The sequence below is a fragment of the Mixophyes fleayi genome, chromosome 2 (assembly GCF_038048845.1).
Source record: "Mixophyes fleayi isolate aMixFle1 chromosome 2, aMixFle1.hap1, whole genome shotgun sequence".
NCBI classification, from domain to species: Eukaryota; Metazoa; Chordata; class Amphibia; order Anura; family Limnodynastidae; genus Mixophyes; species Mixophyes fleayi.
The window spans coordinates 293054221-293078902 of NC_134403.1; the positions used below are offsets into that span (position 1 = coordinate 293054221).

At 40.5% G+C, this 24682-nt stretch overlaps 1 protein-coding gene across 6 annotated transcripts in view; it reads right to left on the bottom strand.

Annotated features, from left to right (window-relative positions):
- USP9X (ubiquitin specific peptidase 9 X-linked) overlaps window positions 1–24682 on the bottom strand; it is a 136467-nt gene that overhangs the window by 41151 nt on the left and 70634 nt on the right. For 4 of the 6 annotated variants that reach the window (XM_075196416.1, XM_075196412.1, XM_075196413.1 and 1 more), the window contains 16 exons: window positions 24421–24525; window positions 23774–23989; window positions 23426–23562; window positions 22289–22422; window positions 21175–21262; window positions 20232–20574; window positions 18430–18525; window positions 17467–17678; window positions 16334–16574; window positions 15919–16068; window positions 15255–15375; window positions 11869–11999; window positions 11416–11691; window positions 10896–11012; window positions 10654–10779; window positions 7295–7461 (listed from right to left, as the gene is read on the bottom strand). In XM_075196416.1, the coding sequence (XP_075052517.1) occupies window positions 7295–7461; window positions 10654–10779; window positions 10896–11012; window positions 11416–11691; window positions 11869–11999; window positions 15255–15375; window positions 15919–16068; window positions 16334–16574; window positions 17467–17678; window positions 18430–18525; window positions 20232–20574; window positions 21175–21262; window positions 22289–22422; window positions 23426–23562; window positions 23774–23989; window positions 24421–24525 (2660 nt within the window). The remainder of the gene's footprint in view (window positions 1–7294; window positions 7462–10653; window positions 10780–10895; window positions 11013–11415; window positions 11692–11868; window positions 12000–15254; window positions 15376–15918; window positions 16069–16333; window positions 16575–17466; window positions 17679–18429; window positions 18526–20231; window positions 20575–21174; window positions 21263–22288; window positions 22423–23425; window positions 23563–23773; window positions 23990–24420; window positions 24526–24682) is intronic. The other 2 variants (XM_075196417.1, XM_075196415.1) reach the window with 1 other exon arrangement.

Genomic DNA, 24682 nt, shown 5'->3' on the forward strand with positions numbered 1-24682 from the left:
TCAGGTTTATACAGGATAGGGCCTACCAAATGGACATCTGAATGTCAATAAATTGACCGACACTAATCTCGTTATCTGAACTGATAATCCTATATTTCCAACAAAGGAATTTTATGTTGGAACATTTTTATTAATAAATGCAACACAAAGTATATCCTTTTGGGAGTTATTCAATGTATTGTATCCCTTTATCTTTTGTTTTGACTAGGGATGTGCAGCGGCCACTTTTCGGGTTCTGGGTTCTGATTACCTTCAGGTTTTGGGTTCTAATGGGTTTTGCCAAAACACCCCCCTCAAGGTTTTGGGTTCTGTTTTTTTTTTTTAAAAAGCATAAAACTGTTAAAATCCAGATTTATTTTTTTTTTCACTACTACGCTATTATTAACCTCAATAACATTCATTTCCAGTCTATTCTGAACACCTCACACCTCAATATTGTTTTTAGGCCAAAACGTTGCACCGAGGTAGCTGGATGACTAAGCTAAGCGACACAAGTGGGAGGCACAAACACGTGGCCCCATCTAGGAGTGGCACTGCAGTGGCAGACAGGATGGCAGTTTGAAAAACTAGGCCCCAAAGAGCACATAATAACAAGAAAAGAGGTGCAAGATGGAATTGTCCTTGGAATCTCCCACCCACCCTTATGTTGCGGAAAAAGGACATGCACACTTTAACAAACCAATCATTTCAGCGACAGGGCCTACTGTGGCTGAAATGATTGGTTTGTTTGGGCCCCCACACAAAAAAAGCAATTCATCTCTCCCTGTACAAAGTAAACTGGCTCTACTGAGGCAAGAGGTCGTCCTCATCCTCTGATTCCTCGCCCCCTTCAGTGTGTACTTCCTCATCCTCACACATTATTAATTCGTCCCCGCTGGACTCCACAATCACAGGTCCCTCTGTAGTCTCTGGAGGCCATTGCTGGTCTTGATTGAAGAAATGATAATTCATTTTGATGAACATCATCTTCTCCACATTTTGCGGAAGTAACCTCCTTCGCCGCTCACTGACCAGGTTCCCCGCTGCACTAAACACTCTTTCGGAGTACACACTGGAGGGGGGACAACTCAGGTAAAATAGAGCCAGTTTGTACAGGGGCTTCCAAACTGCCTTTTTTCCTGCCAGTACAAGTAAGGACTGTGTGACATGTCTATTTGGATGCTGTCAGCAAAGTAATCCTCCACCATTTTTTCAATGGTGACAGCATCCAATGCAGCGACAGTAGACATGTCAGCAATCGTTGGCAGGTCCTTCAGTCCGGACCAGATGTTCAAATTCGCTTCTGCCTGCTCAATATCCCCGCCAGCGGGTCGTTTAGGAAATCTCAGCTGTTTCCTTGCAGCCACAGGTGTGGGAGAAAATGAAGGAGGAGCTGTTGGCATGTCACGGTCCTCTTCAGAGGACAATCTCCTGATCAGCAGATCTTTGCACCGCTGTAGGCTTGTGTCCACCGGAAACAGAGACAAAACATACGCTTTAAACCGAGGATCCAGCACGGTGGCCAGAATGTATTCCTCTGACTTTAAAAGAGTGACCACCCTCGGATCCTGGCAAAGCGTACGAAGGGCTTCATCCACAAGAGCTATATGCTTTGTGGAATCGCAATGCTTTACCAGCTCCTCCCTCACTTTCTCCAGCTGCTTCTGCAACAGCCTGATCGGGGGAATCACCTGACTCAAGCTGGCAGTGTCGGAACTGACTTTCTCGTGTGGCAAGTTCAAACGGCTGGAGAACCTTGCACAACACGGAAATCAGTCTCCACTGCGCTTGACTCAGGCGCATCCCCACTCCTTTGCCTATGTCGTAGGTGGCTGTGTAGGCCTGAATGGCCTTTTGCTGCTCCTCCATCCTCTGCAGCATATAGAGGGTGGAGTTCCAGCGCGTCACAACCTCTTGTTTGAGGTGATGGCAGGGCAGGTTCAGGCGTTTTTGATGGTGCTCCAGTCTTCGGTAGGCAGTGGCAGAATGGCTAAAGTGTCCCGCAATTTTGCGGGCTACCGCAAGCATATCCTGCACACCCCTGTCACTTTTAAGATAATGCTGCACCACCAAATTTATTGTGTGGGCAAAACATGGCACGTGCTGGAAATTGCCCATATGTAATGCCCGTACAATGTTACTGGCGTTGTCCGACACCACAAATCCCCAGGAGAGTGTAAGTGGGGTAAACCACTGCAAGATGATTTCCCTCAGTTTCTCTAAGAGGTTGTCGGCGTTGTGCCTCTTACTGAAACCGGTGATACACAGCGTTCCATGCCTTGGAACGAGCAGGCGTTTCGGAGATGCTGCTACTGATGCTGCGGAAGGCGATGCATCTACCCAGTGGGCTGTCACAGTCATATAGTCCTTAGTTTGCCCTGAACCACTTCACTTGTCCGTGGTTAAATGGACAGTGGGTACAACCGAATTTTTCAGAGCACTGAGAACACTTTCGTACTTCTCTGTACATTCTGGGTATCGCCTGCCTAGTGAAGTGGAGTCTAGACGGGATTTGGTACCGGGGACACAATACCTCCATCAACCGTCTAAATCCCACTCCACTGATGGCGGACACCGGACGCACGTCTAACACCAACATAGCTGTCACGGACGCAGTTATCCGCTTTGCCATAGGATGACTGCTGTCGTACTTCGTACTCATGGCAAACGACTGTTGTACGGTCAATTGCTTAGTGATAGACGCAGCGGTCTAACGACTTCCCCTCTGGGAAGATGACCGACTACCAGCAGCAACGCAGTAGTAGGCGTAACGCTGCAGGATCCTCCGGAAGAATCCCAGATTGAAGATGACTCAGTCATGGCGGTGACATGGCCTGCAGGACTATCTCTGATGGAGGTGTTGCTGGTGTGTATACAACAGGACTAAGGGATTTAGGTGTCCCTGGACTGCTGGCGGTCCTAGCCACAGTTCCTGAACTAAACACAGAATTATGAAGGGTCTTCAGGTGACGTATAAGGGAGGATGTCCCTAGTTGGCCAAGATCCTTACCCCTGCTTATTGCAACTTTACATAAGCTACATATGGCAATACATTTGTTGTCCGGATTGGAATAGAAATAATTCCAGACCGAAGAGGTGGATTTATTTGGTCTTCTGCCCAGGCATGACGATGGGCTTTTTCTTCCCATGGACAACAACTGTTTCCCCCCCTGGTGCCTCATTTAAGAAAACCACATCAGCATCCTCCTCGTCAACTTCCTCCTCAGCGCCAGCTACATCAATATCCTCCTCCTGGTGTACAATATTGACACCTTCATTATCAAAATCTGGAACTGCACTGTGGGTGATCCTTCCAGCATATGCAGAGGGCGTGCTGCAAATGGTGGAAGGAGCCACCTCTTCCCGTACAGTGCTGGGAAGGTCAGGCATCGCAACCACCAACATCCTTGGACTCTCCTTCTCCTTGGGGATTTGTGATGCCATGTCTGAAGGATGACAGCTTAACGCTCTTAAATTTTCTAGAGGGGGGGAGGAGTAGGGCTTAGGTCGTTGGGTGAAGCTGAACCACTAGTCATTAACACAGGCCAGGGCCTAAGCCGTTCCTTGCCACTCCGTGTCGTAAATGGCATATTGGCAAGTTTACGTTTTTCCTCAGATGATTTTAATTTCTTTTTTTGGATCATTTTAGTGAACTTTGGCTTTTTGGATTTTACATGCCCTCTACTATGAAATTGGGCATTTCATCGTCTATGTCATGACTAGTGGCAGCAGCTTCAGCATTAGGAGGAAGTGGTTCTTGATCTTTCCCTACTTTATCCTCCAAATTTTTGTTCTCCATTATATGCAGTACAAGAGAGCGTACCCCTAAACCACACACACTCGGCAAAGCCTTTAAAAATTATATGCGGCACAGGAGAGCGCCGCTGGACAGAGCAGCCGGCCAGCGCCACACTGGACAGAGCAGCCGGCCAGCGCCACACTGGACAGAGCAGCCGGCCAGCGCCACACTGGACAGAGCAGCCGGCCAGCGCCACACTGGACAGAGCAGCCGGCCAGCGCCACACTGGACAGAGCAGCCGGACAGCGCCACACTGGACAGAGCAGCCGGACAGCGCCACACTGGACAGAGCAGCCGGACAGCGCCACACTGGACAGAGCAGCAGGACAGCGCCACACTGGACAGAGCAGCAGGACAGCGCCACACTGGACAGAGCAGCAGGACAGCGCCACACTGGACAGAGCAGCAGGACAGCGCCACACTGGACAGAGCAGCAGGACAGCGCCACACTGGACAGAGCAGCAGGACAGCGCCACACTGGACAGAGCAGCAGGACAGCGCCACACTGGACAGAGCAGCAGGACAGCGCCACACTGGACAGAGCAGCAGGACAGCGCCACACTGGACAGAGCAGCAGGACAGCGCCACACTGGACAGAGCAGCAGGACAGCGCCACACTGGACAGAGCAGCAGGACAGCGCCACACTGGACAGAGCAGCAGGACAGCGCCACACTGGACAGAGCAGCAGGACAGCGCCACACTGGACAGAGCAGCAGGACAGCGCCACACTGGACAGAGCAGCAGGACAGCGCCACACTGGACAGAGCAGCAGGACAGCGCCACACTGGACAGAGCAGCAGGACAGCGCCACACTGGACAGAGCAGCAGGACAGCACCACACTGGACAGAGCAGCAGGACAGCACCACACTGGACAGAGCAGCAGGACAGCACCACACTGGACAGAGCAGCAGGACAGCACCACACTGGACAGAGCAGCAGGACAGCACCACACTGGACAGAGCAGCAGGACAGCACCACACTGGACAGAGCAGCAGGACAGCACCACACTGGACAGAGCAGCAGGACAGCACCACACTGGACAGAGCAGCAGGACAGCACCACACTGGACAGAGCAGCAGGACAGCACCACACTGGACAGAGCAGCAGGACAGCACCACACTGGACAGAGCAGCAGGACAGCACCACACTGGACAGAGCAGCAGGACAGCACCACACTGGACAGAGCAGCAGGACAGCACCACACTGGACAGAGCAGCAGGACAGCACCACACTGGACAGAGCAGCAGGACAGCACCACACTGGACAGAGCAGCAGGACAGCACCACACTGGACAGAGCAGCAGGACAGCACCACACTGGACAGAGCAGCAGGACAGCACCACACTGGACAGAGCAGCAGGACAGCACCACACTGGACAGAGCAGCAGGACAGCACCACACTGGACAGAGCAGCAGGACAGCACCACACTGGACAGAGCAGCAGGACAGCACCACACTGGACAGAGCAGCAGGACAGCACCACACTGGACAGAGCAGCAGGACAGCACCACACTGGACAGAGCAGCAGGACAGCACCACACTGGACAGAGCAGCAGGACAGCACCACACTGGACAGAGCAGCAGGACAGCACCACACTGGACAGAGCAGCAGGACAGCACCACACTGGACAGAGCAGCAGGACAGCACCACACTGGACAGAGCAGCAGGACAGCACCACACTGGACAGAGCAGCAGGACAGCACCACACTGGACAGAGCAGCAGGACAGCACCACACTGGACAGAGCAGCAGGACAGCACCACACTGGACAGAGCAGCAGGACAGCACCACACTGGACAGAGCAGCAGGACAGCACCACACTGGACTGAGCGCAGGACAGCACCACACTGGACTGAGCGCAGGACAGCACCACACTGGACTGAGCGCAGGACAGCACCACACTGGACTGAGCGCAGGACAGCACCACACTGGACTGAGCGCAGGACAGCACCACACTGGACTGAGCGCAGGACAGCACCACACTGGACTGAGCGCAGGACAGCACCACTGGACTGAGCAGGACAGAGCACAGGACACCACCACTGGACTGAGCAGGACAGAGCACAGGACACCACCACTGGACTGAGCAGGACAGAGCACAGGACACCACCACTGGACTGAGAAGGACAGAGGACACCACAAAAACACCCTCCCTCTTCCCTCTCCAATGCCCGAGTGAAGATGGCAGCGGAAAGTGGGGAATAATATGAATCCGGATCTCGCGAGATCCGACGGCAGGATTATGACGTTTTGCCTCGTTCTGAGTTTTGCGTCGGGCGGGAATCCCCGAACAGTGCTCGGATCGGCACTGTTCGGATTTCAAAAATCCGAACCCACTCACCCCTAGTTTTGACCAATATGAAGACCTGAACACATTTATGGTCACAATTATTCAGACAACACAAATGTTTTTTTGGAACCACTGTAAGAAGGAACAGCTATATTGCATGTTTTACCATTTAACATTAAATATTCACATACTGCAGCAAGACAACGCCAAGTACTTTACAAAATAGTAATTCTCTACTGAACCAAATCACAATCATGGAGTACCAACATTAACTTTTCAGCACACTGTATTGCAAACCATCTATGGAGTATAACTTTTTCTGAGCTAGCTCACATACATTTTTTTTTTTTTTTTTTTTAAATAATCACGAAAAAACTCCATGGGTTTCGCTCTGCTGTGCTCATTATAAACCCTGACCATAAAACAGCAGGTCACACTGGCCTCTTTAATTAGCACTCACACTTGTAGCAGAACACATACTGCACAGTCAGCCTGTGCATCAGTTAAAAATAGAATATTTGATATTCAGAAAAGTTCAAACATTAAATGGACAGTTACAAAATCACCTTTTTCAATTTAAGCTTTACAAAATTTCACTATAGCGATTACTCAGTTAGCCCACAGTCCGTGCATTGCAAGTAGTGACTGTAATGAAGCAGAAAACACAACAAGATGAAATTAAACTTTTGGGCAACTAGTGCTTTGGCAGACTCCTTGCAAGAACCACCATAGCTCTGCTGTCTGGGAAAGGTGGCTGGAAACATACCTTTTAAATTTCGTAATCAGTACAATGGTTATTAAATTTAATTGGTCAAAAACAATTGTAATATAATATACCACATCACTTCATATTTATTACATGCTCATCTCAGAGGTTCCCAAAAGAAGTTTCTGTTTATGAAACAAACAAATATTTTTTGGATTACATTATTTTGTACTGCTATGTCAGAATATAATTTTAATATCCTGCTATATAAATACTATAGTTAATATGTATGTACAATAGCAATGTTAGTGACAATTCTTCAACAAAGGACAATAAAGACCCAATGCACATTCTATTACTTTTACTAAACTGAAAAGAGCACTTTCTCCTCTGCTTTGTTCAAAAACAAAATATGAATTTGATTGTTTAAAAGCTTACTAATCATTCAGTATCAGACCTGAAGAATGAAATCACGATTGGATACCACTGTCACTAGAACAATTCAAAAGTGAAACTTACTTGCTTTGACAATGTAGCAGCAAGTCTATAATGAAAGTCTGCCATGCTTTCTCCTTGCTGAGTGCTTCCAGTGCTGTTGGTATCAAAGCAAAACACAAGGTCATCGCCTCGAGGGCCTCACAACAAACTTGTTCATCTTCTGGGTCTGGTTCATTACCGGCATTGGTCTGTTAAATAGGGATCAAAGACAAATCTAAAACCTATAAAATGTGAATTACCGTAATAAAATACAGACAGTTCTTCAAATCTGAACATTTGTAAATGTAAACCATAATTTTTTTATCCAACGGAACATTGGGATATTTATGAAAATTGTTCAACAGGTAACTGAAGGAAATATAGCGTTGGCCATAGTAACCAGGCTGTTGCTTTACTTTTCTAAACTGTACTAGAAAATGACTACCTGATTGGATGGGCATAACTACACAATGGTAAACACTTTCTGCAGTAACGTGTTTCAGAGTTTTCGCAAAGGAACACTTAAAAGATAGTCCAATAGTCCAGTAAAGGTATGAAATACCTTCATCAATGGCTTTGATTACATAGTTGAATGTTTAACACTACGGAGAGATCCAAGACAGTAGATCTTCTGCTTGATTTATCATATCTGCCAGAAGGTACAAGCGACAGGTCCAGAGAGAATTGCATTAGACGTAGCTTACATTTACAATAGAAAGACAAAGTGAGTGAGTGTAATGAGTGGACAAGCCCCTTTTGGGGCCATCAAAGAGAACAAAGTTTGACTGATGAAACTTCTGTGTTCCACCTTTTCCTCATTAAAGAGACAATAAAAAAATCAATGTGAAAAGGCAGCTAGATTGCAAAGACTCGACAAAGAAATTGCCAAGAGGAATCTCATTTTTCATATTAAAAAAAAAAAAGAAAGAACTTGTGGCTCTCCAAGTGTTGGAGAGCTATTAGCTGCCAAGGCATGCTGGGGGCTTGTAGTTTCACACTACACCTGGAGGCCTCCTCTAGAGCAGTGTTTCTCAACACCAGTCATCATGCACCCCCAATAACTCATGTTTTCAGGATTTCTTTAATCATGCACAGGTGACTTAGTCTACTTGGCTGGCTGAGTAATTATTCCACCTGCTTCCACAGACAGAAATCCTCTAACATGAGCTGTTGGGAGAGAGGGAGGACTGGCGTTAAAAAACACTACTCTGAGGAACTGGAGCAGGAAAGTGGATAGGTGAACACGACGACATGTTCCCTGAAGAAAAACACTTACTTCCAGAATAGCTATTTAAAAGTTAAGTAAAAAACAAAACACAAAAGATGAATGAGTAATCAAACCCTTATCTGTTAAGAATAATTGCTTCTAGAGCCATGTATTTAAATCCAGGCTCTAGATCAGTGTTTCCCAAATCCGGTGTATTCAGGGACCCCTAACAGTGAATGATTCCAATATTTCTTTGCTGGCTGTGTAGTAAAACAGAAATTTGGAATAAGGCGCAACTGGGAAGGTAATGAAATGAACAGGTATTCTGAGTATCACAACATGAATGGATTTCATCAATGGTAACATTTAAAATAAAATAAATCGTCCACAGTCACAATATGAAATATATAAAGTCCCAATATGCAATCTTTTCAGGTCATCTGAATGTGATTCCAAATAATCACTCGATATACTCCCATCCGTTTCTCCCAGGATCCACCATACAGTTCATATAAATACGGAAGACAAGAAGAGACAAGGATTCCCTTGTAGTGTGAATAACAATAAAATACACTTACATTTAGTAAGGGTAACAATTCACATCAAGGTATCTTTCACACGCGATTGGGCTCCTGCTAACACGCTGCAGCGCGATCGTATCTCCATACAATCTTCCAAGTTCAGTTGTCCCAGTAAGAGGCAAGAGAAGACAAAAAATCCCCAAATAGTGTAGTATTCCAGTATAAAAATATTTAATAAATCACAATAAAATTGCACTTCCATTCGGTAAGGATAACAGTGCATTGTAACCCTACGCGTTTCGACACTCGGACGAAGTGACGAAAGTCAGAGTGACGAAACGCGTAGGGTTCCAATGAGAGTTGAGACTGGTTACCGGGACAACAGAACCCAGAAGTTGTAACGGAGACACGATTGCGCTACAGCGTGTGAGCAGTAGCTTAGCCGCTCTGAAAGAAACCCTCATGTGCACTGTTATCCTTACCGAATGTAAGTGCAATTTTATTGTGGTTCATTAAATATTTTTATACTGGAATATTACACTATTTGGGGATTTTTTGTCTTCTCTTGCCTCTTACTGGGACAACTGAACTTGGAAGATTGTATGGAGATACGATCGCGCTGCAGCGTGTTAGCAGGAGCCCAATCGCGTGTGAAAGATACCTTGATGTGAATTGTTACCCTTACTAAATGTAAGTGTATTTTATTGTTATTCACACTACAAGGGAATCCTTGTCTCTTCTTGTCTTCCGTATTTATATGAACTGTATGGTGGATCCTGGGAGAAACGGATGGGAGTATATCGAGTGATTATTTGGAATCACATTCAGATGACCTGAAAAGATTGCATATTGGGACTTTATATATTTCATATTGTGACTGTGGACGATTTATTTTATTTTACATGTTACCATTGATGAAATCCATTCATGTTGTGATACTCAGAATACCTGTTCATTTCATTACCTTCCCAGTTGCGCATTATTCCAAATTTCTGTTTTATTGTTTGTAACTTTGGGAATTTTAGTGGGTATTCCCAAGAGAATCGGGCTGCATTCCCTATCCCCTCCCCTATAGGAACGCAGGAAGGACACCCATTCTATGGATGTGTAGTAGTTACTGACTGACACATTGTAAAAGTACTAAATTATTTCACTTGCAATAGTGAGAGACCAGGAAAACATGCTCTGTTAGGGGTCCCCGAGTAACGGATTTGGGAAACACTGGTCTAGATTTTGATGGAAGAAGGGTCATTTACTTGGGTACTGAAAATAATTAAAAAAAACAAAATGTGGATGCAGTAGCAGAAGGGGTTAATAACTAGGGAAGGCATTTTTGTTTAGTACCACCCCTCTTAGAAGGTGGATGGACCTTTAACCACAGTGCGCATCCATCTCTTGCAGAGGGATACATTTATTTTGTCAAAAGCCAATCTATTCAACTGCCTCAAACACAAATCACTGTTAAGAATGAAATGTATGCACACCCACCATCTAGAACAGGGTTATTTGCAGTTAGTCTACAACTTGTTCCCTTTATCTTCATCTTCTGAGCAGTCATTGTCATTTCCCATTACAATTACTTGAACACGTGTAACTTGAAATTAACTTTATAAATTTTATTCTTTTCAAACAGAGAAAAATAAACTTCTTGCAAATATTTTTTGCACTCTTACCTTCTCATAAATTTTGCTTATTTCCTCATTGGCTGAAAACACCAATTGGACAGATCCACATCCAGAGGCCCAGATTACTTTTTGTATTGCTCGAATTACACAAATATCAGGGATGTATTTAGAAGCCTACAATAAAACCATGAAAGCAAAATGAATATACAGAAAACAATGTCTTACCTTCTTGTGCAAACGATTCTCCCTATGAATAATTTTCTCAGTGTCAGGAGTAAATAAATATTTACCTCATCAGATATTTGCTGTGCAAGTCGAATTGCTACATTTCTCAACATACATTCTGATGTTGGATTAGGAATGTTCTGTAGGGCATTTTGTAGCACCACTGCTTGATCGTGGGTAGCCTGGAATTAAATAAAAGGGAATCAACTAAATCATTTGAATTCTGAAATAAATCCTCGACTTAGTACACTACTATTCACTGCTATCCTAAGTATAATTCTGCATTTGTACTTCCTTAAAACCTGGTTGAAACCTGCAAAACATTTTTTCATTCTAACTTTATAGGTAGTATATTAAATGTGCATCAACTAATCAAACTATCAGTGCAAAGTTAAATAAGATGCCTTGGTCTTATTCCATTATTAAAACTTGTCAAATAAGAACTATAAACAAAACACACTTAAAATGTAAGTGTGTTAGGTGCTTAAAGTTGGCAGTTTTCTTAAACAACCGTGAAGTTACCCAAAAATATCTTAATTCTGTCAACAGACATTCTAAAAGCAACGAAGAAAATAATGAACTTACCGGTGAGACAGGATGTGTTCCTTCTGCAGGCTGGCAAGCTTCAGCAACCGCACGGACATGTCCGTAACCAATCGCAGTAAGCAACAATTTGGCGACTTTCAGAGCATTCAGGTAAGCACTTCTCCTCGTTTCCATGTCAGCGTTTGGCAGGAAGTTATTCCGAGTAAGCATGCTCAACACAAGAGGCAAGCCACCACTTTTTAGGAAGTTGTACTGAAAATCACTAGCATCTTCTCCCAAGGGAGCATTGGCAGGCATTAGCAAAGCATAAACCACCTATAAAGCATATGTACATGTAATGTTACCAATTCCCCATTTATCATATCATCATTATGCTGAAAAATGAGCTTGTTTTACAGTAAGCGGTAAAATACATAACACAATTTTAAAGCACAGCCCCAAATGTGTAAAATAAACAAAACAAAACAACAAACAAATCAAATAAACACCAACCTCGGTAAGGTATAGAACTTGCGAAGCCGACTGCCCAAAGAATAGGGAATCTAAAGATGAACTCAGGCTGCTTTCTCCAAGTTTAGCGTGATCTAAACAAATTGCTCTGAGTTTCTCTACTATAGTATTGTCTGAAATTAACAATAAATAGAAACTAGTAACTACAAATTTGGTGAATGCCAAGGTTGTACACACAAAGCAGTTTATCACAACACTTATTACACATTTTTGCATATTTTAAAAAAAACAAAAACAAAAAACAGATATACCGATATTATTGGGATTAAACACTACACTTTGCACCCTAGTTAATCCCCCTCCTCCAGACAGCTCAGTATTGATATTGCAATGAGAAAATAGGAGGTGTATAAAGAAAACCAAAAAGTAGTAAGCAAAATAAAACAAGCAACCACGTCTGAAAAAGAAACCACAATGCACAACTTATGAACCAAGTGCCGAGGACAAAAAAGTCTGCACCACATTTGGTTCAGAGAAAAGCATTTACTAGTAAGAAAAACGTTTTCTCATTCAGGGAGAGGCACAGACTACAGATGGGAACATTTCAATGAAGTTTGTAATGAGCAGGTTGCTTGCCTTGTCAATTGGATTACCTCAAATACCCACCACGAGGCAGACTAAGTGGTTTGTCTTACCCATACCTGGATTTCTTAAAGGTAGCAGGAGGAACTTAGAGTGGCAGAACAGACTGGTAGGCTGCAAGTATATCTGAAACCCATGCATCGATGGTCAACTGTAAAGAGGCATGCAAGGGCATTATAGGTCAAGATGGATTGTAAAACTTGACAGACTTGGGAGTCCACACCGTCAAAAAAAGAAAAAAAAAATGTTTTCTCCCTACCTGTCTCCCCGTAGCCTTAGAGGGTTTTTAAGTATTACGCGGAAAAAGAATCTGGACTTATGAGTATTACAACACCAAGAATTTAAAAGCATAGATGTTGACTGACAAATCACGTTTTTATTGTGGCCCAAGCAAGGATTCTCCTCTAAAGGCAAATGGGCTTGGTCATCGGCTTACATTAATCGAAAAGAGCATGCCAATGTGCAACGTTTCCTTAAGCTGCCAAACCAGTTGAAGCAAACTGGTAACTGGACATGAAGTGGTAGACACCAGCTAAGCTACTGCACCCAGTTGTCCATAGCTTTTGCTAGTCGAGAAACTACCAAAGTGGGTGAGGGAAGGTGCGTGTTATTGCTTGGTTCTTTAAGGATGCCAAATCTGGTAGAAATCTACTTTGAACATGAAAAATAGAAACAGGGGCATCTACTGGGGGAGCCGAAAAAAAGATGAGTGTCTTTCAAAGAGGAAGACCAGGGAGTACTATTCTTCTGTCTGGAATCAATTTTTGGGTATTATCCCACTCCACCTGGTCCTTGTTTAATTGAGTGGTCCTACAACAAAAAAGAGCAGCAGTCTTATTCAGAAGACCTGAGAATGACCCCATATAGCTTTAGGTCAATAATGAATAAGAGGCAACACTATTTGACTGCAGTTCCAGAGCTGCCATTGGGAAATTTGAGCGACAGAGTTGACCAAAGCTTTGGACCATTTAGGCTGCAAAATAAGGTCAGAAAATGAGCATTCTCCTTGGTCCATTTGCAGCTACAGACTGCCCTGGATCAATCCACATGTACTGATTGAGGGTTGGACTATTGGGAGAAGATAAGTGTGCCATTATTGCTGGTAGACAAATGCAGCAAATAGGGTCAGCCTAACGTGAAAGTAGTATAGACTGGCCGTGGCTATACAAACAGGAATTGACCACAGTAATCTTGGTGGCAGGCAGGCCCTAGGACAAAATGTATAATAGATTTCATAAGTAAAATATAACCCCTAATTCTGACGAGCATGTCAGAAAGCGGAGGCAAAGGCAGTAGGAAAAGGACTCCCAAAAATACTAGTTAAACGCTATAAAGATTTATCCGTACAAATAAAAAATAAAGAGAAAAAACACACTGGTTGTACAAAGCACAATACCTTGATTTGCACTGGTGCTAGAGGTTCCACCCTACATACATCAAGGTGCATGTCCACAAACTAGAAGTGTGTGGCGTGGTGAAAAATCTTTAGAGGTGCACTGTGCAAGTGTAAACAACAAATAAAATAGTTTAGCCTCGTTATTGGCCTAAATTAATCAAGAGGGGACATCAGAACAGTCTTTATCATGTGTGGCACTTGTTGGCTTAAATGTTTGTTTTATATTGGGCAAAGTGTGCCAAGAAATGTGCTTCTCAGACAAAAATTAAACATAGAAGGTATAAAATTCATCCCATTATAAGACAAGACCAGATCTTTCCCAGCTTTTACAGAGTGGAAATAGCGGCGCATCCTCCGCACGGCTCTGCAAAACAGGTGCACTGGGGCGTCTCCACACTCATCTTGCCCTTCCTACATGAAGGCCGATTAAAACACCTCAGCCTTGCTGAGCGCTCTTGAAAAAACGGAGCTCCCTGGTTGGAGCAGCGATTTTCTTCCTTTCTGCTTTGCCTCTTATTGGTGGTGTAGAACCCTGTCCTTAGTCTGTATCCTCCTTGAAGGTTACACCTTAACATTATTAAATATGACATGTATATGTATTTTTGTCTTGTTAAGAAGAGTAAGTCCAAGTCTAAATCATGTTTAACGATTGTTAACAATATTCTATAATCTCATGATAAACGGACAATAAATTGGGATTATTGTGTGCTTGAACCTAAAGAAAAAAAAACAAAAAAAAACAACAACAACTTCACATAGCATGTAACCTTGTCTGTCATCTAAACTAGTGCAAGGTATTTCAGTTACCAGCCACTACTGACAGGAACTCTGGAGTGCATAGGTAAAAATGTGTCCTCCATGACAAAAAGCTTATCTCAATTGCCCTCAGTTTTGAGAAAAACGTTTTGCATATATATTCAAAACTATTAGTATTGATAATATTTAAGTGATCATTGCTCAGCACTTTGCTCTACACAAGCTGCAGCAGTATGAAAAACAATGGGGCATATGCTAAATCCCTGTATGCCTACTCTATACACGAGACACAGGCAATGCAAGATTCCAGGATAGATGTAGCACTTCAATCGTTCTGCCCTGGCTAAATATAATATTTTAAAAGCAAAGGGCAAGTAAGTTATTGACAATTGGTGGAGAGACACTACAGCTGCTTCTTAATGCAACATAAAAACCAACTATACTGATTAGTGGAACACTTCTTATAAGGCAACAAAAAGTAACAATTTTATACTACTGGTTTGTAGAAGCAGCTCCGTAAATTTAGAATGTTTAGCAATTAAATTCAGAACGCTTTAAGATTTAATTTTACTAAAGCAACATGCAAATTAACATGCATATCATAACTTAAAAAAAAACTGTATTTCAATATTACCTGGTGGCATAAGTTTCATCAGTACACGTGCACCATCACGTAGTGGTGACATATTTAGGCTGCTGCCCAAGTCTGCAACTTGCCAAAGGAAAGAGATATAACGGTGGTGTAATGACATGATCTAAAATAAAAAAAATAGATAGTCACATTTGATGTAGTATTAATTAAGGGATATAAGCGGCTTCAAAATAATTCTGAGCTTCAGATGCGAAACCTCACAAACAGCAAACTAGTTAGGAATAAGGGGTTCATCAAAATAATACGTTTTTCTTCAGAATTATTAAAATTTTATGCAAATATGATACAGGTTTATTTGTATAAATACTTCTAGTACTATATTTTTATGTGAATACTACCAAAACATTTAAGGTTACAAAATTTTGTACTTCATCAAGCATTTAACGCGTGTAAAACACATGATGATTCAAAGTCCATTGGTGGCTTGACTTGCATTGCATTTTCTCGTAACTCTAATAGGTCTAGTTATTGCGTTTATCGTTGGGAATGCCTACAATGATCATTTTAATGCTTGTAAAAATGAATGTGAAACGCCAGTTGGTATGTGGCCTTAGATTACCATTTGAGCAGGAACAATAACTAAAAGGCAGTAAGTGGATGAATTCTATTAGTTTTCTATCCAGGTTGTAATAAACATAATACAAACCACTCCTGGCAGGCAGCTTTCAACTTCTGGATTGGGGCCATCACTATAGTGGTTTCCATGATTGCCAGGAGAGCCCGTTGAGGAGTCTGAAGAACTGTCAGGACTTGATGGCATATTTGAACTTATCTGAGTTAGCTTGGCTGTTATCAGCTGAAACAAAAAATACCATCAGTCAGTTCACAACCCCCGTAAAATAAAATTTTGCCTAACAAATAATATGTATAAAAAACCCAAAACATATAGCTATACAGTGGGTGCTTAAAGACACCCTTTCTTCATAATTATAAGAATTGTTTGAAGGAAAAAAAAAAAAAGCCTTGCGTATTTAAATTGCTATGAATACTAGTTATCGTTGACAAATAAAACATGTATTTATAGTTACACTTAAAATTAAAAACATGGGCAATATACTTACAGTTTTATCTTTCAGGTTTAACTGGCCAATCAATTTTCTATCTTCAGAAGGATCTACAAGTTCTCCTCCAATAAAAAGTTCAACCTTGGTATGTGCACTATTTGCCTTGATACGATTAAGTATACAACGCCGAACCGAACCTATTGTGTCATTTGTGTGAGACCATATATCCAAATCCTCCACCTGTCGACCCTGATTTGGAAATCGCACAACCAAAGTTATGTGCTTGCCCCGGAAAGCCCTACAAAAGAACAAAAATTAGCCTAATATTGCCAACTTTATACAATGTCTGATATTCGCATTAACATATACATTCTAAATCACTTTCCCCTGCCACACTCCTCTATAATTCATTTACCAGCACCTGTCACCTTACTAGTCTCATCCTCCTGTATTTTTTTCCATAGCTAACCCATTCCATGGAATGACATTCTTTTCCACCCCTTGCTTTCCAATTCAATGGGCCACTAACTCATCTCTCAGACCTATCTTACCTCACATACAAGGCAACTAGAAGAGGGGATGTCCCCGATACTTGTTATCATACTCCTGCTTAGCAGGCTGTGAACAGATGCACAGACATCCCAGCTTAGCCAATAAGTGGGTCAGGGCAGCAGCATTGAGTGTAATACCAGCCATATTGATGTATACATGGTAAAAAATGGCAATGGAGTGGGGAGAAAGATTTTACAGATTGGGAAGCGCAGAGCCCGTTCAGAAAGGGGTGGGAGGGGTTCTAACCGGACATTCAAGGGAGGCACTAAAAATATTGACTTTCTAAAGTAGAGTAATTGGCCTGTGATAGGGAAGTGGGAAGTGTTATTTTATCTCCTGTCCATGTAATCAAATGTTATACAATTAAAAGGAGAAATTCATTCTCACACTATCCTTTCACACTTCTTTCAATTTTATTAGGGTCAGAATAGTTGTACTTCTACATTTCGGAGAACATCCATTTTCTGAGCGGCCTATCAAAATAACATCATGGAATCAAGACAAAGTGAAATGAGACATGCTCATCAGATGCTAAAATCTCACAGATCTGTAGCATCTCAACTGACCTTAGTGACAAATCAAAGTACATAGTTAAGTCAAAATATCTACATGTAGCCACTCATTGAAATGGAACAAACCTAGACATTGGAAGAATTGTCCTCTCTTCATGGTAGTCACTATCACATTCATTTATATATTCTTTGAGGACAGTCAATACCCTGACCATTCGTATTGCTTCTTGCCTTGCACAATTAATACTGTCTTTGTCACCGTCTAACACACACAAGGTGTCATAGGAGGCTTTCAAACGGTCAAAGCAAGACTGAATGAAGTCCTCGTGTATCTCCACCTAAAAGAAAGAATAAAAAAAGAAGAAAGGAAACAGATTGTGTTTTTTTCTGGATTCCGGTTGAATGGAGGGAGTCTACGTTACTTACACTTAATCACAGTTCAGACCTGTCCCTTTAACCTGTGTCCATTATCAATATGTCGCACATAAGAAGTACTTAACAAAAGAGAACAGGGAGGCACAAGAAACATGACTAATTAACCACCATATACAAGAGAAGGACCACAAAATAATAATAATTATAATACCTAATGAGAGAATGTTATTCAGTATAATTACAGACTGGACATGCTAATCTCAAAGACCACAAAATACATGAAACTGGAACTTTTAGTAATTCAAGCTTTGAATGTCTCAGATTGTCCCACAAAATGTCCAATATGGAGGATAGGAGTGTATTTGCAGTTTGCAACAATATGACTGCCCAAATGTGGTTTAAAGTTCAGTCACCTTGTACTAGCAATGGACATTCCAACAAGAAAATAAATAGGATGGGAAGTACTGGTAATTAATCAGCATTACTACGCAATGATGTGTACAACAACAAACACACTTATTTTGCAATTAGGTAACAAGTAGCAGGTAAAAAGTCTGTGCTAAATATCAACGAAAATAGGTAATGCGTGACTTGTTCCTGACAAGGCACAACTCATTTGAAACTTCTCCCATATTATTGTCCCAAGGAAAACATTCAGTATTGTCATTTCAAAACAAGCATAAGTACAGGTTGCCTCAATAACACCAAGTTTACCTGATTTACTTGTAACCTCGGTCCAAGGTTGGTGTAGATTTCCTTGAGAAGATCTATTGCTCTGCTTGCAATGTCATCACTACCCTGAATTACAACCTACAGTAGCAAAATGCCAAAGAAAACTATAAGATTTCTTTTTATCTGGACATCAGCATAGCATATACATAATTGGAATTATAAAAACTATTATACATTTATTGCTCCTCATAACAGTAATATAGTTAACTACATATTTTGTTTGCTGTGCTCAGCTTTTTGCATGTGTGGGAGAAGTGATATAACAGATTCAGAAAGCCCATTCATTATTGTATGCGAAAATCGGTTATATATAAATAACCATTTTCTAACAACTGAACCTACTATAAGTCAAAGAAACATTTAAATCAGTTTTCAAACCTTCTGGGGTAAAAATTGCTAGATCTCACACAATCGCTTAAATCACAGATTTCTTAGTGATAAGCATACAATAGGTGAATTTTTGAAAGATTGATATAGCAAATTTATCTTGGAAAACAAAAAGGTTCAAAACCAATGAAATGAAAAGTATTAGATCAACATACATTACTCTGGATTGACATTAAATATCCATGCTTCTTCCATTCTATAACCAGCAATGAGCAAGTTATCATTACAATTGTTTTCACTTCCTTCTTAGAGTGAAAGTTTGACTTCAAACTCTTCTTACAATGCAGGGTTCTGACTAGCTCTCAACAAGCACAAGCAAAAATCTCCCAACATTTTGGAGAAAGTAATAGCAGACATGACATGTCCATCAAGTGACATACGCTGTCTACAGTCCTGCAATTTGTCACTCACTTTGTAGGTCCCCTCATGGCATGATGATTAACTTTGAACGCATTATGAAAGCAGTAGTTTACTTAAAAATTTAGGCTACAGACATCCGTTACTACCTTCTACCTGTGTATTACATTCAGAAGCACTGAGGTGAAGAGTATGTTTTACATTAAAATTCTATTGGGAAAATCATTCTATTGGGAAAATCATAAGCTATTCACATTCGATTATCTTGCTATATTTTCCTTTAAGATAAAATGTAATTTAACTTTTAATCATTACAAAATATTGGGGAGAAAAACAAAACAAAGATACCATTCAATAGTGTTAAAATTTATAAGCAATACTAAAACAACTTGGCTATACTAATGGGGAATTTTTATTCACAATGCAGAGGTGCTCAAACCCAGTCCTCAAGAGCTACTAACATGAACTCTGTCTGTAGAAACAGGTGAGATAATTACAGACCCAGGTAAATTGATTAACTCGCCTGTGCATGATTAAAAAAAATCCTGACAATAATGAACTGTTGGTAGCTCTTAAGGACTAAATTAGATAGTTTTGGCTATATGCTGTATACAAATATACAGACTAAGGAACACACCTGCAAGCTCAACCATGATAAACTGGGACATGCATACTAAGGAACATATATTTTAAAAACATCCATAAACAAGAGTAGCAACAAATCAAGCTGCAGAGTACTCTGCAGGAACAACTGTACATACAAATAAAACACATCCGCCTTCACGGATTGTCCAAGACATCAAAATAATACCAGATGGGTCTGGTCCGACCCAGTTTATTATCTCATCCTGACCAGTCAGCACAAGTGAAAATTTCATCCACTAGTAAGCACAGTTGACAGAAAAATTGAAATGCCACAATGTAATCCAGTTCGACATTTTTAAATGCTTCAAAAGGCATTTCCTATAAGTTTGTACTTGATGGTCGCTTTGGATATTAACATTTCAATGACAAGTTTTGGGGGAAAAGATTACACTCACCCTCCAGAGGTAATCAAGCCCTATAAGTTCCAAGTCATCCATCATGTAAGCTCGCCGCTTTGCTACAAGTTTTCCTTCTCGGCAGTTCACAGCCTTGAAAAAACGTTCAAAACATTTCATGCCATTTTCTGTTAAGAGGGAGGGATCCAGCTGTAGCACATTGTTTTCAAAGAAGTCCTTATTAATATCTGGGTCTAGGTCTGGTTCATCACCCATCAGCTTGGAGTACCACTTAAAACAGGCTTCACGATCACAAAGGTAGGCTGCGTTTTCTGCTAAACATTTCCAAATTTGCTTTGCCTGCGGGGCACAAAGCCAAAGCTGACCATCCTTCAATAAAAATCTGCATTTAAAGAAAAAAAATAAAAAATAAAAAAATGTTACTAGACATTGTTCCTAGATAAACACAGAACCCAAAACATTTCTTCTGGTATAAATTGCTACAGAGGTCATACATTGCAAGGGAGAAGATCATATCACTGAACTAGTAATAGCAGGAAGGAAAGTCACTTCTTCAGATAAATGCAGTGGACAGCACACATACTGTATCTGTTTACCAGAGAAGGTCAAGAGAAAGCCCCAGAACTGGCACAGAAGTCTGTTGCCTTGAAAACAAACAAACCTATGTCCCAAGCAAATACAAAAGTCAAAGAGCCAATACTATTATACAAAAAAAAAAAAAAAAAAGAAGAAGAAGTGTATATTTCACACATATATTTCCAAGGGCAGAAAACGTCTTAAACATTTAAAGAGAAACTAAACTATCATCTCTGGACTGAAAAGCCATGTAACTATTTTAAAATTCCAGTAGCTATTTAGGGTGTCTCAAAAAAATTTGCAAATGTTTAACAACTGTGAACATTTAATTGCATTTCAGCAAATTAAGTCCGAGGAGTCATATTTCTATCACAAGTACAGCATAAAAAGAAAACAAAATAATTACCTCAGAAAATTTAGCCGTTCCTGGACTTCCTGTACATGGCTATATCTACTTCCTGGCCTCACAGTCTGTGGGTCATAGTCTCCATGTTCTGCAAAAAAATTATTGTAAATCATGACTACCATCACTTATATAAAGTAAATTACAGTTTAAAATATTGGAAACTAGAACATTCCAAAAACGTTTATTCTACTACTGTTTCATCTAAGAACATTGTGTGGATATAGCAGCATCCTTTACAAGCATAATTAAAGGGAGAGAAAGACAAACATTCTAAGATTTAAAGGACTTTATGGGCTGTGTATTATGCACCACACAAAGATTCAGCGCATTGAATTCAGCACAACCGTAATTTACTAGTCAAGACTTATGCTGTCTGGCTTTTAGATCAAGCAACATTAAAACTTTACTGGCTCGTTCACACATCTGCTGTTAATGAGATATTCAGCCTTTACTGCCTTAAAGCTGCATTACAAATAGGAGAACGCAACATGAACAATTTTTCATGCATGAGCGCACGATACTTTTACAGTATATTGCAATTGTTAAAGCGCACTGCATGGAAAACGCTTAAAAAAAACAACTTGCCATTAAAAAGATTCTAAAGTGCCCTAAACTATCCCTAAAATACATGAAAAAAATTGTTTTATGCAATATTAAAGCTACAGAATGCTATGAACGTTATATTTTGAATAGAATCTCTATTTTGCACTTTGCGCACACAATAACCAAAGCACTAACTAAAACATTAGGAGGTTAACACTAGTCACACCTCGAGCCAGGCCTAACACTAACTTGAAAAAATGAAACGCCATTAATGTATTTGATATTATCCATGGATCAACCAGAATACATACACCGGGCATTCTTGGGTTTTGTTTAATAATTGAAAATTATTTGTTAACATTTCAACATGACAGAAATGTTGGACCAACGTGAAGATAGCAGAGCACAAGAAGGGTGTGACAATGGGTCAATATATTATTCATAATCAAGTCTTATTCTACACATCAATCGATACAAATAACACTGATTGACTCATTCTAATTTTAGTGGGAGTGGAGTCAGCTTTTCTTTAAATTCAAGAAACAAACAACTTGGCAAAGATTTGGGTTACCTTTTGAGTACTGTCGCATGCTGTCCATGTAGGAAGAGAGATTTTCAGCAACTAAAGTGACGAGGGCATGGTTATGCTGGAGTTGGTTAATTAAGTCATGACGATAGAAAACATGAGGGCTGCGTTGTGTCTGGCTGAAATGTAAAAGCACAGTTTTGTAATCTAGTACCCTTTCAAAAACTAGTTTACTAGTTTAGTTTACAGAGGATTTTACGTAAACAGAAATATCAAAGCATTCTCATGTTTCAGCATGTTCCAGAGACCATATAATCACATTAAAGCAACAAACCAGCATAATTTTACACTAAATGCAGCAATAACATTCAATTATTTTAGTAATAACCAACACTAAATATTTTTCCACGAACACTTCTAGCAAAACCATACTGTTTAGCAAAACCATTGCTGCAGAACTATTCCAGGAATAAAGAGTATCAGACCACTACTCCAGAAACTTCAAGAATAAATACTATACTACTCTACCAAAATCCCCTGTCATATTACCCATTGCTGCTGCAAAAGTCAAAACACATAATAGTCTACCAATAATACCCAACAATTATTCCAGCAAAATCCTGTCAATAGTCAATTCCCTACCAATATTTAGTCCTTCTAGTGTCTGATTGTTTTGCTCACTCCTTTTTAATGCCTTTGCTTCGTTCAAGGTCTTAGGTGTGAGGAAGCAATAAAGGAGAGCTCAAGGCATCTCTCAAGATGGATACAGTACTGTAAGGTCACTGTTTAGCTATAAACATCTGTGGATGTGAAGCTCATGGAAGTATCATATAGGGTAATGATCAAGAACTAGCAAAATACATTCTCTCCACAAAAGATGTTTTTAAGAACTATTTAGCCAACTAGACTCATTTGTGACCACAAGTTCTAGTATGAGACTGAGGCTTAATATAGCCATTATATTTAACAATAAATGTACTTAATATTGATGTAGCTGCAAGATCAATAACTTTCTAAAAGACACAAAATACATATAGACAAAAATGTAAGTTTGTATAAATCTGAATACTGTTTTCATGCATTTTTTTTTTTACAAGATCCTATATCTAGATTCTATTTATACTTTAAAACATTTAGGCAAAGTGGCATTGTGTTGGTAAAGAACATACTTTGAAGTCTCACCTTAAATTCTGAGGTGCTTCACCAAACAAACTGCAAATTTCTCTAATTTGTTTCAGTGCTGGAATGACCCACTTATCATTTGTACGCAGTTCTTCTATAAATCGATCAATCCACTGAATTTTCTGCGTGTCTCGATCCTTAAAAAGAAAAAACAAAAAAACAAAAACCAGTAAGCGTAGTTTTCAAGACAAGAGGGGTCCCATTTGTAATACAGGAGAAAGGGACTTCAACTGGTATTTAGCATAAATCCTTTATTTTTATTTAATCATAGTAACCTAGGCAAGAGTCATCATTAGTGGATGTTAAATATAACCCAGTAAAATACCCAAGATATAAAAATGAACCTACTTTACCAACCTGCGAGCAGCTGTAATCCAAAATTTTAATATGGGCACTCAAGGCTTGGTCCATTATATCAACGGGTACATCATCACTGTGAGCCAAATTCCACAAAAGGTTTAACACCTTATGAGCCATTACTCCATCTTTGTCATCTTCTGCTAGCCGCCGTATCAACTCCAGCAGCTTTTCACGTTGTTTTTTACTTGCATTTGTCCAGCTGGCCTAGAAATTAGGAGGTAGAACATGAATATATCTTTTATTATAAGTTAGTAAAAAAAAAAAGTACTTGAATGGCAGGTATGCATATTGTTCTGCATAAAGTATGACTCAAAGCAATTACAAAAGTGCAACAATTAAATTACCTAATTTTAACAAAAGCAGTATGCAAAAGAAAGAGGTGAATACATAAAATAATTAAGGGGGGGAATGGTGTCACATTTGTTTTGCAGCTGTCTTGCTCAACATGTGTTCAAAATAATGCAAAAGAGGCCATTTTTTTTTTAAATTAATTGCAGTTACATCATACAGTCTAACATTGATTTAAGGCAAATATTAACATACCATTAAAAAAAAATAAAAAAAAATAAAAAAATATTTAACAAGGAAGAAATTGTAATAAAGCTTTTTTATTTTTCTTAATAAACAGTATTTACCTTGAAACAATCAAAAAGGTGGTCAAGTTGTTCTGGAGAAAAATCCCATGCTAGTTTAGCAAGTAAATCATGGACATTTTTTACGATGGCTTCATGTTTTCCTGCCTGCAAAGGAAAAAGCAAACACTTAAATTACAGTAGCCACCACCATTTTTTGGAATTGTGTGCCGCATCAGGTTCGCAGAACAACATTTTTACTCTACCCATGCACGTATTATAATGTTTTGGGGAACACATAGGGCTTTCTTTTGGTACTGCATTT